This window comes from Cyprinodon tularosa, unplaced genomic scaffold (assembly GCF_016077235.1).
Source record: "Cyprinodon tularosa strain WSP-4 unplaced genomic scaffold, ASM1607723v1 ctg11, whole genome shotgun sequence".
NCBI classification, from domain to species: Eukaryota; Metazoa; Chordata; class Actinopteri; order Cyprinodontiformes; family Cyprinodontidae; genus Cyprinodon; species Cyprinodon tularosa.
Window position 1 is genome coordinate 2,766,610 of NW_024037893.1, and position 18,868 is coordinate 2,785,477.

An 18,868-nucleotide genomic window follows, 5' to 3' on the forward strand; every position below is an offset into this window, starting at 1 on the left:
CCTTCTAACACACATCCGGGGAATTTGGGTGTGAGCTTATTCCCCCTGTTCTCTTTATGTACTTTTGTTTACTTTTTTTTTAATATTTAGTCAATTATATTTACTTTTCAATAGAAGATTCTGTCCAAGGGAAACCTTATATGGCTCACCACTCATGTTCAGCTCAGTCAGGTTTAGACCCAATTTCATTGAGAATCATATATCACATAGAGGGAGCCCTTAACACTGCAGTCTTAAAATTGTATTGAAATTTGACTATTTTTGAAAAAACTAAATGATATATTTTTGTAAATAAAAGCATTTAGCACTTGCTATCATCTGTTATGTATGTATATTCATACATTTTTACATATTATTACATTTTCAAGATTCTTTTACTTCCTTTTAAGTATTTCAGCAGTCTGGCACTAAGTTATTTTACTCACTACTGTTCCATTTGCAACATGCCAAATAAATGAAACTATATGAACAGAATCCAAGTGGATTATATGTTTTTGAATAAAAATCTGTCTAGACCTGTTCAATTTGTTTGTTTGCTTTTCTGTGGAGCCTTTTGTCCTGTAGTTTGAGTTTCAATTTGTTGTTAACTGCTTATAAAAAAACAATATTTGACTGATGTGACATTTCATGTTTAGCCTGCCTGACAAGTTCCATGTCTCTGTAAGAAGCTAAAGTAAACACCCCAATTAGATGCGATTTTCAGATTCTAAATGGTGGCTTTTTATGCGTGCAAAAATACAGGGCTTTGACAGCGACATCAGCTTTGTGCTGATATTTTATTTTATTTTTTTGTGAAGTCTTTTTTTTTTAAACAATGTTGAAGATTTCATTTAATGGTGAGTACAAAAGGGTAGACTTTCAGTTCACCTTTTAAGATTCCTGGCAAAGGTTTTAAAATCCTACAGGGCTACCAGATGACCTGTGTTATCCTCCAGTTACATGCAGTATAGAGCACAACAAACCACTCCCCTCCCCTGCTTGTTGCTGCTTTCTCTGTACAGATTTTACTTCCCACTTTCAAGTTCAGTTATTTCGGGAATTTTTATAGTGTTTAAACTGAATAAGTCTCACCATCATTCCTATTAGAGTGATGCTGTTTTTTTTTTCCAAAATCAAAAGAGCTAAATATTATTGATGACCATAATGAATGGGTGTTATATTTCTGTAAGAAAAAAAAACTAGTTTTGAGTAACGGTACTGTATTATCTTGTGGTTATTTGTTACAATGTTTGACGTAAAGAACGTAAAGAACTCTCAAGTTTAGGTTATCAAACACTAAAAAAGCAGACATTTTTCTGACCTGGCAGTCCCTTTAAGCTTAGAGCAAACCACAATGCTTTTATTTAATCGCCTGCTCTAGTTCATTCCACATGATACATATACACGTAATTATTACACTTTGATTCAACCTTGCTTTGAATTTTTCTTTACAGATAAGTATTTTCTTCAAGCCCTTATGGATTTGTAGCACAGGTTAAAAGAGTCAGTCATGCGAGAAAGCGCGGGAACTTGACTTCGTTGAAGAATTGTCAGAGTGAGAGGTCTTACACTCTCTCAGTTCTTTGCACGGAAAAGGATGGAGTGTAACAGTTTTGTTTGCCTCCAAACGAGCCAATGAGAGCAGTCAGAGGTTAGACTGACAGGTAAATTAGCCAAACAGAGATCGTCATTCAAGGTATGCCAGAGTCCACTAGCCAATAGAGAGGCTGGATGGGTAGAAACTGGGGAAGTGACAAAATACAAAAATTTTCCTCCAGAAGGTGAGAACGTTACCTGTGCTGCTGTTAACGGGGGGAAAGAAAACGAAGTCCCAGGCAGCCATGGCCCTGTCGCAGGTTTTAGACGACTCGCCGTTGAGGCTGTTTCAAAGACTCCCCGTGAACGACGGTCCTAACCCGCAGGAGGTCTACAACGAGAGACACCGGCTGGCTTTGGAGGAGCTTCTCTCCGGGGGGGTCGACAGCTTCCTGGATTTTCTCGGGAAGGAGAAGATCCCCAACTTTCTGTCAGATGATGAGATCCAGCGGATTCGGAGCACCGCGGTTCAGCCGCCGCGGTGCGCGTCATTCCACGGGGAGGATCCGGAGCAGCAGCTCGGCAGCTCCATGGACTGTTCCTCGGTCACTTATTTTCCCGAAGTGTCCGACGTGGAGCCGCCGCTGCTGGAGATCGGATGGCCGGCCTTCACCGCAGGCTCCTACCGGGGAGTGACGCGGGCCGTGGCTCACTTCCAGCCCAGCTATGGAGAGTCCATCTACGCCTGCAAAGAAGCTGCGAGGCGGATGATCAAAAGTGCAAGAGAGGTAAACACCCCAGAAAAAGAAAGAAGGTTTATTAAGCCGATGCTAGGAGTTGTTTATATCCGCGCTGCCGGCTGCAGATTTGTTTTAAAAGAGGCTTGTTACTAGGCAGTTGTTGTGTAATAACTAAAAACATCCAATCAAACAGACCTTTCTATTGACACAAGTTCAATTCCATGAAAATTCCTAAATCCTCTTTGATTCTTCCTGGAAGCAACCTGCAGTCCATCCCTATGGATCTGGAGAGATGGATGTTATTATAAATACAGCACTAGCGTGTTTATACTAGAGGCGATCTAAATGCTTTTAGTTTCTCAGAACGATAATCAGTTTAAAATTGTTTTTTTTAACAGTCTAATCTCTGTTTTTTCTGAGATACTCCTGCAGGTGGAAGAGCACCTCAGGCCTGTGTAGAATCAGATGTGCCTCGACTTGCTTCGCTCTCCTACAAGACAATCTGTGTTCTCTGATTCATCACAAATCTTTAAACACACATTTTCCCTTTGATTTATGCCTTAAGGGAGTTGTGTGTTTCTGATGTCCTCCACTTGTAAATATAAGCAGGTTTCATATGGAGTATGGAAAACAACATTCCATGGTGAATAAGTATGGAAAACAAGCAAAGTATTTGAGTTTCCAGACTATTTCCAGTCATAGTTTTTTAAAATGTGCATCCTTTCATCAATTTGACATTATTCACTCATCCAAGAACTTCTTGCAAAGTTGCACTGGTCCTCCAGGATTTTAAAAATCTACTTTTTCTTATCTCCAGAAATCATGCAACCACAGTTAAATAGATTCTACCATTACGATACTTCCAAATTTCTCTGTGACATTCAGCATCTTGGAATCCCTTAACTGTGGCAGACAGTATCAGGTAGGGTTTGGTAGTTAATTGCATTGCAATATAATTGCCAAAAAAAGGACGTTTTTAAATCATAGCATGATTTAAAAACTTAATGTTTGGCCACGTTACATTTAAAAAGAGTTGATTTGGTCACATCAACCTTTTTTGCAACTTAAATAAGTATGGCATTAGAAGAACTTGATGTAAACAGCAAAAATTGAAATAGACTTACAAAAGTTTTTTACGCTTGCTTAAGGTGGTTTTTGACTTAAGAAATGTGTAAATGTGTTAAAGAGGAGATGGAAATGCATTTTTTGACAAGTTTTGACATAGTGAATATTTACCTCACATTATTTAATAGCTGTTTTCTGCTACTGGCTAATAAGTCACTAGCTTTTTCACTCCAGGCGGGAGTATTATGCTTAAAGTAGGTCTGCTGTTACAAGGATTAGAAGAATCTGTGCATGCAACCCAAAAGGAAGCACTTTTCCACACAAAGTAAAATCCTGCAACAATTGAGTCCTGACAAGAGAACATTCCAGTCCTTTAAAGCCTCAGAGCCGAACAGGAAGATGTTTTTTGTAGAGGAAAACTGAAATAAAACTACAAGAAAAAAACTGAATTAAAACTACACAAAAAACTGAAATAAAACTACAATTAAAAAAAATTAAATAAAATGGCAATTGCAATTTTTTTGAAAATAATTATCTGAAGTTTGATTTTTTTTTTTTTTTTTTTTTTTTTGCAAATTTGCACAGCCCTGGGATATGGTGTAATAATAGTTGGATGACAAACCCCTTTTTTTGTTTTTACATGCTGATTTATGCTTTTTATGTGCCCCAATGAAAAAACCCTGGCCCCCTTGATAAATGTGGTCTAGAGCCGCCACTGGCCCCAGTCCAAAACATCCTTGGAAACATTAATATCACATGCCCTATTTATTATTATTAATTATTAGCAATATATTGTGCAGCACTGGTTAGAATTCTCTATTTTTATTTCATCATAAGTCAGCCAATAACACTAATAAGTAATAATATATTCAAATATATCTTTAAAAAGTATCATTAACTATTACATTTGTGGAGTGGATGGGTGAGAAGGAAGTTATTTCATTTTATCTGTTGGTTAAGTAAAGGAAAGCTTATTTAACTGCTTTAGGAATTAAAGTCTCATGATTATTCCAGCAGTTTGGTTGAGAATAGGAAGATTCTCAACTACAGTTCTCTTGGTCCATTAGATCTGTGAGGAGCTGGTAATAAGTTCAATGGATGAAACAGACCAAAAATAAAAGTTAACTTACTTTTCATTAGCTGCAGGAAGAGCGAGTGTAGGACAGGACCTGAGCAATGTTCCTTCCTTCTTTAAAGGTCAGAACATTGTCTACAAGAACAGATCGACTTGTTCCCCCTCTAAGAGGCTATTAGAACAAAATGACGTCATTCTGTTCTCAACACAAGCCAAGTTCTTGTGGAGTAAGAAAAGTCCTTGTTCGAGGGAACTTTGCTTCTTTTCTTTCAAGCTTTAGTTTCAAGTGAAAATTTCTCTTTTCTTGTGGAGAACCTGTCCCCCTCAGTACGTGAATCAGCAGAACATCCTTTGTTTGAATAAAAACAACAACAAAAAGGCCTGTGCTGGATTAGAGCTAGCGATGCACAGAGCTTTACTGGTGTGTAAGCTAAATAGCTTCACTCTGAGGTCCAGCATTTCTTTGTCATAATCTATGCATCTTATCTTCGGTTTTGGCAGGATCTGTATTTGAATTTTGACGGCTGGAGGAATGTCAGCCATTTCTGTACTTTTTTTATTACAAAAACAGCTTAAAAAAATTGCATCAGGAAATTTGAACGTGAAATGCAAAATTTTTATGCAAAAGAACATAGCATTCAAGCAGGAATAAAAGGCACTAACCTTAGAATTTGAGATGCACCAATCCATTTTTTTCCGATCCAGTCTGATACCAATACCTGGACTGCGTGTATCGGCCGATATCGATCTTCTTCAGCAATTAAATGAATGAACCATATATCGTGCTATGTGAGTGAAGGCTTTAGCCATGGCATAAACATTGTTAAAAAAAAAGGTAGGAAAGTAACAAATATAAATGCACTTTATATTATTTATTTATAAATAAGCAGCAAGAAGGAAGACATAATGGTTCCATGTAAGGCGCACTGGATTGGATTTTCGATTTTCTACTAATTAGTCACATCTGAGACAATATCCGATGCAGGTATCAGATTGGTGCATCTCTATAAGGAATCAAACGTATTAATAGCAAATATTTATAATTGAAATTGTAAATCTGAGACAACAAAAATCTGTGCCAAAAAATATAAATAAAATAGATGGGAGAATTTAGAGGTGAAGATGTGCTGGATTCTAAGTATGAGCTGCTTTGATGCTCAAACAGGCCAGTGCAAGTCTAAAGGGTAGAGGTTCATTTTATTCAAACATAGAAGTACATTTACATTTAACATTTTTATTTAGAAATTTAAACTTAAGAGATAAGGAGAAAAAAAAATATATATATATACACATAGTCTGAAATGGAATAGGCAAAAGCTTATTTTCACATAGAAGCCATCTGTGTTTAAGGAACAGCCTTCACCTCGACCTATTAAAACCAAACATCCACTCACAGCAAATGGGCAAGCTGCATTTGAATGACACTGGTTTGAAGTTCTGAATTGAAGATCCAGCCGTTCTAATCCACAACATGCAGCCTTCACCCCAGAGACAGAAAAGACAAAAGTCTTAGTGCCAAAAAAAAAGAAAAAACAAACAAAGAAGAAATTCTGAAGGATAAAGAGGGAAGCCCTACAGCACACCTACGTTTCTTCCCTATAAGAGTCATATTTGCTGACCAAGCATCACGGCTGGTCGCCATGGTAACAGACCGCAGTCAATAGAAAGCTCATCACACACGTTACAGTGGGTGTGTACCGGAGCTTCACAGCTCTGCATGAAAGAGGCCAAAATCACAATCATGTGCCACATCTGTAGGCGGCAGCCCTGAAAAGGAATTTTATTTCCTTACCAAGTGAATCTTTTTTAGTTTTTCGGCACTAGTGGCTAATTTTTTCGACAGTAGGCTGACAGGAAAGTGGTTATGAGAGAGGGGGAGACGCATGCGGCAAAGGACCACAGGCCGTATTCCAACCCAGGTCAGCTGCGTCGTACATGGGTCGTGCTCGCTAACCACTGCTCTACCGGCATGCCCTACAAAGGGATTTCATTTTACTTTTTTGATTCTCCCCTGCAGGTGATCGCCATAGTAACAGACTCCCTCACAGACCTGGACATCTTTAAGGACCTTCAGGAGGCGTGCTCCCACCGCAGTGTCCCCGTCTACATCCTGCTCGACCAGTCATGTGCCGGCGCTTTCCTAAAGATGTGTAAGAACGTCGGTGTACGCCTGGAAGAACTCCAGGTATGCGTTCACTTTGGTTGCCTAACAGGAACTCCAGAAATGTGTAGCAATTAAAAAACAAAACCAAAAAAAAAAAAATTTTGCCTCTAATCTTTTCAGCACATGAGGGTGCGGACCATCGCTGGTACGACTTATTACATGAGATCCGGAGCCAGGATAACGGGGGAAGTCCATGAACGCTTCATGCTGATCGATGGGAACCGAGTGGCAACAGGTTCCTACAGGTGCAGTATTTGAAATGGATTTATGAATAAAAATCAAAAAAGTGTGGAGTACATAAGAATCAGTTTTTGCTGCGCTTTTAGGAGGAAAGAGGAGCTTAATACAAATGTTTTTCAGTTCCTGTGTTCAGTCAACAGCTTGATTAATCTTCTCTTTGGTTCCAGGTTTAACTGGACCGATGGTAAACTGAACAGCAGCAACCTGATCGAGCTCTCTGGTCAGATATCAGAGAAGTTTGACGAGGAGTTCCGCATCCTCTACGCTCAGTCCCAACCTATAAACACACGTGGGCATCAGAGCAACAGAGGCAGCGGGATCTTTGATCACCTCGGCATCAAACACTTGGTCACCGCCTCGCCTAACGCTGTCAGAGAGAAGCTGGCTGAGCGTGCTCATCTGACGAGCACTCCCAGCCGTAAGCCGCCGACGTCACCCCGTCAGAATCCAGGTGACAGTAAAACCAGCCCAACGTCTGACTCCTCCACCATAGACGGGGACATGATGGAGGCTGGTAGTGAAAATGATCGCCCTCCTGCAGACCCAGCAACCATCGCTTCTGCCTGCCGCCACGTCTCGACTCAGACCAGCCCGTCAGGGACGGATAGCGACACGCAGACTGACGCTCAGCACCTCAGCCTCGTTACGGCGGCTAAAACCCCTCAACGGGACAAATCTGCCAGGCAGGCCTCCCCTCACCAAGCCACTCGGGAGACTCCTTTAAGGGAAGCTTTTCACAAGCTGTCCAGAGAGCGTCAGCACCACTACTCTGCCATCCGCTCCAAACTGGAACACATGGTGACTTCCCTAACAGAGAGGCGAGAGCTGGCAGACGTCACCAACGTGACTCAGGGCCCTGGAGCCCACAGCAGCAGGCAGAGGGTACACAAAGACTGCATGCTGGAAACAAATCTCAGACTGACTGCAGAAAGTGGAGGCATGGGCACGTGGCCAAGAGCCAGATGTGTGCACTAGCTTGTCTGCAGGGATTTTAGCGCTGGAAGGCAGCAGGGAACAATCTGATTAAATACTACTATATCTGTTTACTTCAGAGCTGTGTGTTTTTTTTCTAAACATTGTTTTTTTTTTCATTTGTTGGTGCTGGATGACATTTAATACTAAAGTCATGTTGAAATGTTAACCTAGGATGGTAAAATGAGACCAGTGTAACGAGCCTGAGTCAAATCTGCTGTAGTCTGAGTGGAAACACTCAGAAATGCTGTTTTAGTTATATAATGTGCCTCGGGCTGCTGTAACTACATCCAGAGATCTTTCTGGAGAGCAGCTGGCTCTCACTGTGCCTTAAAAAATAAAAGCAGGTCTATGTAACGACCTCGTCTTCACGTTACCTTTGTCTCCCCATTTTTTTCCCACCTTTCTGCTTTAATTAATGATTACATTCTTAGGATGAAGAGCGCAGAAAATATTTGCTCAAAGAGTTCCAGGAGACAAAGGAAGCAGAGCACACCAGACTGATTCGACAAAGAGAAGGAGCACCTGCGCCGCCTTCGGCACAGGGCCTTCGCGCGCAATTAGTGGAGAAGACTGCATCTGTGATTCTGGCACCTCTGCTGATTATGTCGCCAATCACAGCTTCAGTCCAGGGCGAATTTAGAGCAGGGGCGCTCGCTCAGATTTACAAGTAAAGGACGAGATAAATGCTCAGTAGACACAGATGGGATTTCAAAACAATTTGTGCTTACAGAGCTTTAAAGATTTCTTCGTTTTGGTCATGCTGTGGTGGTGGTCTCAGACTAGTTGATGTTTCGCATCTAGTTTGCGATTTCTATTCACTATTGATGAATGTGTTGAAGTGTGGTGGGGAAGCGGACTAAATCCTAGTCTCTGGGACTGGGGTCTTACTCCCGGTAGCATCAGGAACAAGGAATCTGCACATGCAGCGACTGATGAATAAATGAAAGGAATCAGTTTGTTTAAAGTGATGCTTTTTAAAGTCTTTCAGCCTACTGCAGGTTAGGCCTTCATCTGGTCGTCCAAAAACAGTAATAACAGGGTTTCCGCACGTCATTAAAATTAATTAAAAGTCATTAAAATTTTTTTATTTTTATTAAGGCCTGAATTGGCATTAAAATTCATTAAATGTGATTATTAATGGTATTTAAAACTATTTATTTAGAAAAAAAAAAACAATTTATTAAACTATATATATATATTTGCAAATATATTGCGATATATTTGTGCGGAACTGCTTCCGGTTGATCGTAAAGCCGTATGTTCGGAAAAGAAGCTTAAGGTTGAGAAAAGGCAAGAGAATGGGAAAATGCTAATTTCAACAAAGGTGGCTGGAAATCGAGGAATTGCAGCTTGTCGACGGTAAAGATGAAGAAGGATTTTGCCATGTATATATGACAGTCATGGGTACTTGTTGGTGGCATTAAAATTATTTCTCAGAGCATTAAATTATAGTTGCTAATTCCTGTATAAACCCTGAATAAAACGTTTTCCTTTTTTAGCAAAGTGTGAATTATATTTTTCTCATGGATTCAGGTTGATTGGTTGGTTAAATTATATTTATCTGATAATAAAGTTTTATAACCTCAAAGTGTCAACAGGACAGACAAAACAGGGCAAATATATTTCAGTGTGCTATAATGGTATGTACATATGTCTTTACAGAGGACCCTTTAAGCAAATTATCACATACAGAAAGCAGCCATCTATCAGACTGTTGTTTAAAAGCAGGCTCTGTGATCCCTGGCCGATGCTAAGCCAGGGACATTCTTCCAGTGTTTAAATTAAGCACAAAGGTCCTACTGTAAATATAAAACAGGGGTAGTGTCTTCATGCTGGCCTGAAAGTGTGCTCAGAGCGCTGAGGGTAATAAATGTATCACTCACACTGAGATTTATGTGACTAATGTTTAACAACACAGAGGATATGAGCTGTAATAAAAGCATGTACAGATTGCTTTGGTCTTCGAGGAGGTGGATTCAGGATTCATTGAGAACAGGACTGAAGGTGAGAGGATTGTGTTAAAAATATTAGAAATGAACAAACCCCATTCTGCATAGGAGTCGCAGCCCTATTAGTGCCAGAGAAAAGATGCATAATGACACTATTGCTTTAGATTTTCATTTAAACTAAAAACAATAGCTGATAGTAGGGGTGGTGGACACAGTAGATGTTTTTTTTTAAAGATACAACATATGGATTGATTTAGTTTTAGGTACATATTGACTTTAGAATTAGGATTTGGTGGTGTTTTTAATTGTCTCTATTGTAAAAATGGCCAAAAACCCAAAATTGTTCCTAGAAGGATTCAGCAGCTTATCCAGAAGTTCACATCCCAGAGCAATATCTTAAGTTGTGTTACCTCAGATCAGTGTCCATTTTTAACAAATTTTGGGGAAAACTTTGATTCAACATTGACAACATAGCAGAGATTATTGGCACATTTCCATAGCTGAGGAGCTCAATTCCAGCTTCATTTCGCATATTACATTCATATTCTCTGGTCAAATCAAGCTTCATTTCACTAGAAACCATAAAATATATGATTCACTTTTACTTATGATATAGTATTTGTTGGATGTCCTAATAATTATGTCAGCTGCCATTTTGACTCAAAAACAACAAAAGCCAAGATGGAAGTTCAAGGTGGGAACGTCATGAGTGGGTTGTTTTACAGCATATTCCTCTGGAAAGGTCTCATGTAAGTGAAGGAAAGCTGAATGGAGAAATGCACCAGGAAACAAGATGGGTATATCAAGGATGATATGTATTTAAACTTTTTAAACAGAGTTTAAAATATTTGGAAAGAACCAAAGATTAGATTATAAGGACCCTCAAGGGGTAAGTGGTAAAGGAATGGGGGAAAATCCTGAGCCAAACATGTGACCAGTTTCTTCAAACATTAGATGTCTTATAGCTGGCATTTCTAGATAATAAAAAGGCTTTCCCACAAAGTTTTATTACATTTATATAATAACTTTTTTTTTTTTACCTATAAATTAACTTTTGGGCACATTTAGTGGTTGTTTTCCTTAAATGTGTGAATTACTTGGCTTGGAGAGGCGCAGCCAGAAACATTTTTATAATGAGGGGTGGCCAAAAGTAGATAAGCACTAAAACCTCAGGGTCAATCTCTACTGTTCCAACTGGAAAATTAACGGTCCATATTTTCTAAATAAAGACAAACTATATTTTCCCACAGTCTTTGCTAACAAATAATGCATATATTTAAACAACCGTAATTTCTAACTAAAAGGTATAGTGGATAAAATTCATTCAGGTTTCAGTTTTGGGCGAACATCTTTTCCATTGTCATTACATACCAACTTTTAGCAGTAATTATTCTGCATAAAACTGATATTTACGAGTTCTAATATCTACATAAATTGATCGTTTAATATGTTTTTTTTAAATAGTTATTTATCTATGATTTCACTGAAGACTCTCAGATGACTGGTAGAGACACATTTTCTCTTTATCCCATAATACACAAAATCTATTTCTGAACAGAGCATGAATTCTGTATTTATAATCTTTAATGTTAACATATTGATGTGCATCATTAACCAGTGTCATAGGTGTTAATATAACAAAAATGCAAATGTTTTGCCACCAACTGTATTAGAGGGAAATAAATGGTAGGGGTGGCCAATGATTGGCTCAGGGTGGCCATCGCCACCCCTGGCCCCCCATCTAGCTCCGCCCCTGCTGGGTTGTGTTTGGCATCTGGTTTGAAATATAAGACCATGACCCCATTAGGGAGATTAAAACCAGGGAAAAATGTCTTTAATAAAAAAACTAAAAATATATAAAAAATAAAGATAAAGTAAACGGCAAAAATATAAATATAAAATTAGTGATTTTGGTCCTGCTTTATCCATAATAAGGACAGGGGCAGAGCTAGATGGGGGGCCAGGGGTGGCCATGGCCACCTTTTGCCAATCATTGGCCACCCCTGTGGCCACCCCTACCATTTTTTTTCTCTCAAGCAGAAAATTCAAAACATTTTAATTTTATACATATTAACAATTACTTGACAACAGAAACACTGTGGTTAATTATGCACATCAATATACCAACATTAGAGATGATTAGTACAGAATTTAATGCTCTTTTAGAACTAGATTTATCGTTTTATGCCGTAAAGAGAAAATGATATGTCTCTGCAAGTCATCTAAGAGTCTTCAGTGAAATCATAGATACTGTAAATAACTATTTTATTAAAAACCAATAAAATTATCAATTTATGTAGACATTAGTAGTTGTAAATATCAATTTAATGTAGAATGATATTGATATAGTAGGTAAGTAGGCAAGTAATGACGATGGAAAAGATGTGCGCTCCAGAATTCAAACCTCAAAGAATTTTTTCCAATATAGCCTTTATCTAGACGGCTGTTTAAATATATGCATCTATTTGTTAGCAAAAGCTGTAGGAATCAATAGTTTGGCTATGTTCACACTGCAGCCCTTGATGCTCAATTCCGATTTTTTTGTGAAATCCTATTTTTTTTGCGTTGCCGTTCATATTTCCAAATATATGCGACTTATATTTGATCTCCTGTGTGAACTGCAGTCACACAACGCAAGTGTCCCGCATGCGCAGTAGAGAACACAATGACGTCACATGCCAGTGTGCTCTATGTTTCCGGAAGTAAACATGGACGGTAGTGTCGGCGAGCATCTAGCGGTCTTTTCCAACCATAAAAACACATTCTTTTCAATATGGTTAAACATAAATACTGGTCCCCGCATCATCATCCACCATGGTTAATGCTTTTCTTGGCGCATCTGTGTAGCAAGACGCATAATAGTGACCACTGTCGGGTATTAATGACGTTCAGGTCGGATGAATGCGACCTGGCCGTTCACACACAGGTCGCATTTGAAAAGATCAGATTTGTATCGGATTCAGGACCACATAGCCAAGTGACCTGGGTCACGTTGGAAAAAATCAGATCTGTGTTGTTCAGACAGCCATGAAAAGATCAGATCCAGGTCGCATATGGGCAAAAAATCAGATTGTGGTCACTTCAGGGTGCGGTGTCAACGCAGTCTTTGTCTTTATTTAGAAATGTGGGCGTTGTGCTTGTTCCTGTTGGAACAGTTTAGATTGACCCTGAGGTTCTTACGACTATCTACTATTCTCCCCCCAGTATACATTGGTTATTGCCTGGCCACCCTTATTAAAATTTTGTGGCTACGCCTCTGAATAAGGAACCACTTTAACATAGGGCTGTGTAGACCGCCAAAAATAATATTTGGAGCGTTTCTACTTCCATTGATTGAATACTATAATAATTTACCCACTTGTTTCAGCTAATGGGCTCAGAGACGGCCCACCTAATCTCAGCTAATTAAAGCTACAGTGTGTAATTTTTACAGGAATATAAAGTCAGAAATGTAATATATTATACATAACTATGTTATTTATCATCGCCTTTGAGCTCAGCCTTTTAACCATAATATTTGCGTTGCCTTAGAATTCGTTATTTATAATTACATAGGAGCGGGTCGCGCAGCCATGGGGGCTGACATCTTTGCTCTACGGCAAGTGCAGAGGCAATAAACTAGCGATTGCGAGATCTCCCATTACGCTCGAAAATAACTACGGCAAGTTGAGAGAGATGAACTGAGATGGTACTGAACAGTAGATGGCAGTATTATGCCTGAGAAGCGTTTAGTCTGCCTGAAACCAAAGAAGAAGAAGAAGCAGGTATACGGCGCTTCAGTAACAACAAAGGTGAACAAGGCGGCAGGCGTGAGTGACTTGGCAAACTGTTTGGCACTGTGTGGCCAAACATCAGACGAATGGAGGATCATGCCTACTCTGTATCACAACGAAAAGCGGCGGACACCGAACCCCCGTCATCTAAGAAGCGGAAACACGACGAGAATAAACTCAAGCGTGACAAGAAACGGCAAAAAACACGGATCAACATTGGCACGGCATTTCCACGATGGAAGTCACTGATGGAGGAAAAAGGTTTTCAAAGTGACGCTCAAGTTGCCAGTTTTCTCTTGGACAGGTAATTAATCCTACACACACAATTGTCTAATATCACTGCAGTTTTTGGAGTACAGGATGCTCAGACCTGTCTAAAACAATAACATGCTGCGTGATGATGCTGTTACTCTCCAGTATACTTATTCAGCAACGTCCCTGACGTTTCACAGGTAATGATTCAGTAATTTTCTGTAAAATAATTTTCTGGATATATACCTCGGTTTCTTCTCTCCGGCTCCTTTGGAGATCTTCAAGCCTTTCCTCCTCTGCTCTAGTCACCCCGCTGGCACCCCTCTCTCGCCTGGCCCTAGCTGCACGCCCTCGCCCTCTTCCTCTCCCTCTTCCTCGCCTTGTAACCCCCTTGCCACAAACAAGACTTGGACTCTGTAAACGGGGAATATATATTCTTCTAGCGAACACAATCTCGCTGTTAAACTAATGACTACAATTCCTTCGTCTGTTTATATCACCATGCAAAGCAGCTCACCAAAACGTCACAACGACGTAGAAAAAATAACGGGTATATTTATTATCTAAAGTCTACATGAAATCTATACCCTACACAGACTAATGAAATACTATCTGTAAAATTATCTATGTAAACAAACCTCATCACTTGAGAAGGTAGGTGATTCCGACGTCGTGGAAGACATTTTGTCCCGTAACGCTCGCCGTACTGTTGGGGGGGAGAAGCGGTGGGGGGGAGATGTTCATGTTGCTGCGGTCTGCAGTCTGGACGTTAGATGTCGCTGAAAATTACACACTGTAGCTTTAAATAAATGACTAATTGCAAGTTTGAAGAAATTACCACTCTATGACTTTAAGAAAAGCTGTAACTTCCATTGATCTAGTTTACATAAAAAAACAAAAAACAAAAACGCTAAAATGTCACAGTTGACAAGAAGAAGCAACTTAACGAGTTAATTTCACGCAAACATCAGCGTTACAAATGTTTCCAAAATGCGAGGCGGGAGCTGAGCAGCAGAGAAAGTGCAGCGCAGCGATGAGATGAGAACAGCAGGCCATCCCCACCCAGGAGAGCCTCTGCTTTCATTATGCAAAGCGGCGCAGCTGAAGGGGAATTGATCTGCAAATAAACACAATGGCGGTAATATGGGAGAGAATGGTATTTGATTTTAATTGGCTGCTGCAAAGCAACCACTGGCTGTAATCAAGGAAGCAGTGGGCGACCAGCGGCACCACAGCCTGAACCCCCAGAATTAGACTCGGCTCAGTGGTAAACAGAGAGGATGGCATATTCCTCCTCACAAGAGACAATTAAAAAAAGCTAAAACTGTTGTTTGCTTTGTTTTCCTTAATTAAAAGTGTATTTTCGGCACATGTTCTGAGATAACACTCGAGATGTGTTTGCTACAAACACTTCCTGCTTTCAACCACCAGGGGGAGCTATGTGCTCAATAAAGCACCCACTAGAGTTCATCTTCAGAGCATAAAAAAGGCAATTTTGTTAATTTTTAATAAATGTCATGATAATACAAAACCTTTTTTTTTCATGCATTCTATTTTTCTTACACTGTTTATATAGGCTATTTAAGGTGCGTTAGCAAAGAACAACTGTCCTTATCAGGTCATTTATGATCCCAGGAGATCTGGCTCTCCAGCTGCATGCTGGGAAAAATAACAACCTTGTAGATGTAAGCATATCTGACAGCAGGTGTTATGGTATATCTTTACAAATAACCTGGCATGCTCTAATTCCAGTATTACATAAGCTTCCATGGGTTTAGCAAACACCACCCATTCAAATTGAACGACTCCATACTGCAGTGATCAGTTCCCACTTAGTGAAGAGTTTCTTAATACGGGACTCTTGAAGGGTCAGAAATAAAGTGATTTATTTTAAGATTTGACAGATTTTGCAACAGAGGTTTTAGATGCTGTCTTCCCTCAAGGTCTTCAGGTTTATTCCTTTGTTTATTTGGGCGTCCTTTTGAGTGTTTGAACACTTTAAACTTGATCAATACATCAGCAAAGGTCAGTTTATTTTGTTTAATTTTATGCAATAGATCCAATTAATTACGGCTTATTATTCAGCCCCTTAAGTTAATAATTTGTATCACTGACCCTCACTTTTGATGTATTTTCAACCAGCTTTCCATATCTACAGCCTGAAACCTGCTGTTCTGATAGCTGTAGGTCAGTCAGATTGGGTGGAAACACAGGCGTAACTTTCTTAAGGACTCATTTCAATACATAGTCTTTAGCAATATGTGGTCCAAATGTCTAAATTAGATTTTTCTGCCTTTGAAGGAGGATAATCACTAATGTAGCTGAAAGAAAAAATATTAATCAATTCATCCACATTTTTCTGGATGGATTGATGGATGGATGAATGAAGCTGAAATTGTGTACATAGTAGGGCGGCATGATATACTGCTGTTGGCATCGGAATCGTCTGTTATTCATCCAATGGCATAAATATCGGTAAGCAGAGACTGCAGTTGCTTACGGGCCCACAACCTCTCAGGGGCCCCATCACTGACACCTGGTAGGCTCCCTACGGAAATTGTAGACTGGGATGTTTCTACGCAGATGTAATGATATGAAAAAAATCCCCTTTGAACCCACCTGATACTTAAGTGAGTGAGCACACCGGACCGTATTTATACTGCAACACAAGCCAGATCTCATCATGATGGTGATCCATGTAAATGCGACACCAGCAGCAAAGCAGACAGTGGTACTTGTAATTACTATGTTAATAACTGTGTATAGTTCATTAGACAGTTGGTAAAAAAAAATACACTCATATAATGTGTTTCAAACCGCAATAAAGATCTTAAAAGAACGATGTGTTTGGGTATATTATGTTTTTCACAACACCTTGGAATTATCGGTAACCCAGAGCGTAGATAAGTGTCTCCCTGAAAGGAGTTTTTGGAACTTGGGATGTCTGTAACACGTGGTGGGGCGCTGTAACCAATGAATTGTGATGTGTGATCATATATTACTAAGGCCGATTTATGGAACTGTATGGGGCCCATCCAGATAATGTTGCTTATGGGCCTATTGTTGTGTCGATACGCCATTGTATTCATCCTTTTTTCATATACATTAATGTCTATCTATAAATATAAATATCAGTGTATTTTGATTATTTTGTGATCTCAACAATAGGAACGCATTCAATAAATATACACTATATTGCCAAAAGTATTTGCTCACCTGCCTTGACTCACATATGAGCTTAAGTGACATCCCGTTCCTAATCCATAGGGTTCAATATGACGTCGGTCCACCCTTTGCAGCTAGAACAGCTTCAACTCTTCTGGGAAGGCTGTCCACAAGGTTTAGGAGTGTGTTTATGGGAATTTTTGACCATTCTTCCAGAAGCGCATTTGTGAGGTCGCACACTGATGTTGGACGAGAAGGCCTGGCTCTCAGTCTCCGCTCTAATTCATCCCAAAGGTGTTCTATCGGGTTGAGGTCAGGACTCTGTGCAGGCCAGTCAAGTTCATCCACACCAGACTCTGTCATCCATGTCTTTATGGACCTTGCTTTGTGCACTGGTGCACAGTCATGTTGGAAGAGGAAGGGGCCAGCTCCAAACTGTTCCCACAAAGTTGGGAGCATGGAATTGTCCAAAATGTCTTGGTATGCTGAAGCATTCAGAGTTCCTTTCACTGGAACTAAGGGGCCAAGCCCAGCTCCTGAAAAACAACCTCACACCATAATCCCCCCTCCACCAAACTTTACACTTGGCACAATGCAGTCAGACAAGTACCGTTCTCCTGGCAACCGCCAAACCCAGACCCGTCCATCAGATTGCCAGATGGAGAAGCGCGATTCGTCACTCCAGAGAACGCGTCTCCACTGCTCTAGAGTCCAGTGGCGGCGTGCTTTACACCACCGCATCCGACGCTTTGCATTGCACTTGGTGATGTATGGCTTGGATGCAGCTGCTCGACCATGGAAACCCATTCCATGAAGCTCTCTGCGCACTGTTCTTGAGCTAATCTGAAGGCCACATGAAGTTTGGAGGTCTGTAGTGATTGACTCTGCAGAAAGTTGGCGACCTCTTCGCACTATGCGCGTCAGCATCCGCTGACCCCGCTCCGTCAGTTTACGTGGCCTACCTCTTCGTGGCTGAGTTGCTGTCGTTCCCAAACACTTCCATTTTCTTATAATACAGCTGACAGTTGACTGTGGAATATTTAGGAGCGAGGAAATTTCACGACTGGATTTGTTGCACAGGTGGCATCCTATCACAGTTCCACGCTGGAATTCACTGAGCTCCTGAGAGCGACCCATTCTTTCACAAATGTTTGTAAAAACAGTCTGCATGCCTAGGTGCTTGAATTTATACACCTGTGGCCATGGAAGTGATTGGAACACCTGATTCCAATAATTTGGATGGGTGAGCAAATACTTTTGGCAATATAGTGTATGTTTGAGCTCATTTTTGGAAAATACAAACCGTATTGAAAGCGTTTCTGTGTAAAATAACTGTAGGTCCATCAGCCATCACCCTCAGAGTGTCCCCACCAACTTTCACCGCAAAATTACACCCTTGGGTGGAAATATTCTTTGAAGAAGATTCTTAAAAGTCCTAAATATTGATGTAGGACTGGACTTTGAGTTTAGGGTCTCCATCCTGATGGAAGCCAGCCCTCCATCTCAGTCTCAACTCAAGCAGATTTTCTTCTAATTTGTTTTGGTGTTTCACATAAAGTACTGGTACGAACATTTAAGTTTTATTGCTTATGCAAGATATTATATATCTGACTCATACCTGTTGCTTAGTTCATGCAACAAAAGGTGCAATAATTGTCCAGGATGTCAAAGTGTCTGATTTAGGCAAATATCAGATTTCTAAAACAGACCGAGATGGCTCTCTAGGCACTAAACATAAACCTTTTAATTACAGCTAACATGGTTGATGAGTTTGCGGACTGATTACTTGGCCTTCATTAGTCTGATTGAGAGCTATAGTGACTCCCAGAGGAGCTATTTGGCATCTCTAAACTCTGCCAGCTTCTGTGTTAAGCCATCAGATTCACCCTAAAACACACCCTAACAGGTGTGCACACCCACAAACTGCCCACGCAGACTGATGGTTGTGCATTCGT

The 18,868-nt window shown here is 40.2% G+C and overlaps 1 protein-coding gene across 1 annotated transcript; it reads left to right on the top strand.

Moving 5' to 3' along the window:
• Positions 1–1,712: 1,712 nt before the first annotated feature.
• fam83d (family with sequence similarity 83 member D) lies at positions 1,713–8,147 on the top strand. The gene is made up of 4 exons (XM_038295784.1): positions 1,713–2,303; positions 6,413–6,580; positions 6,680–6,804; positions 6,967–8,147. The coding sequence occupies exons 1-4, from the start codon at positions 1,821–1,823 to the stop codon at positions 7,772–7,774; spliced, it is 1,584 nt and encodes a 527-aa protein (XP_038151712.1). The 5' UTR covers positions 1,713–1,820; the 3' UTR covers positions 7,775–8,147.
• Positions 8,148–18,868: the final 10,721 nt, after the last annotated feature.

Bases quoted from the DNA above. Each gene is read 5' to 3' on its own strand.
- fam83d (XM_038295784.1), top strand. From the start codon at position 1,821: ATGGCCCTGTCGCAGGTTTTAGACGACTCGCCGTTGAGGCTGTTTCAA. The intron at 6,581-6,679 runs GTATGCGTTCAC...TAATCTTTTCAG, and splicing joins TACGCCTGGAAGAACTCCAG to CACATGAGGGTGCGGACCAT. The intron at 6,805-6,966 runs GTGCAGTATTTG...CTTTGGTTCCAG, and splicing joins GTGGCAACAGGTTCCTACAG to GTTTAACTGGACCGATGGTA.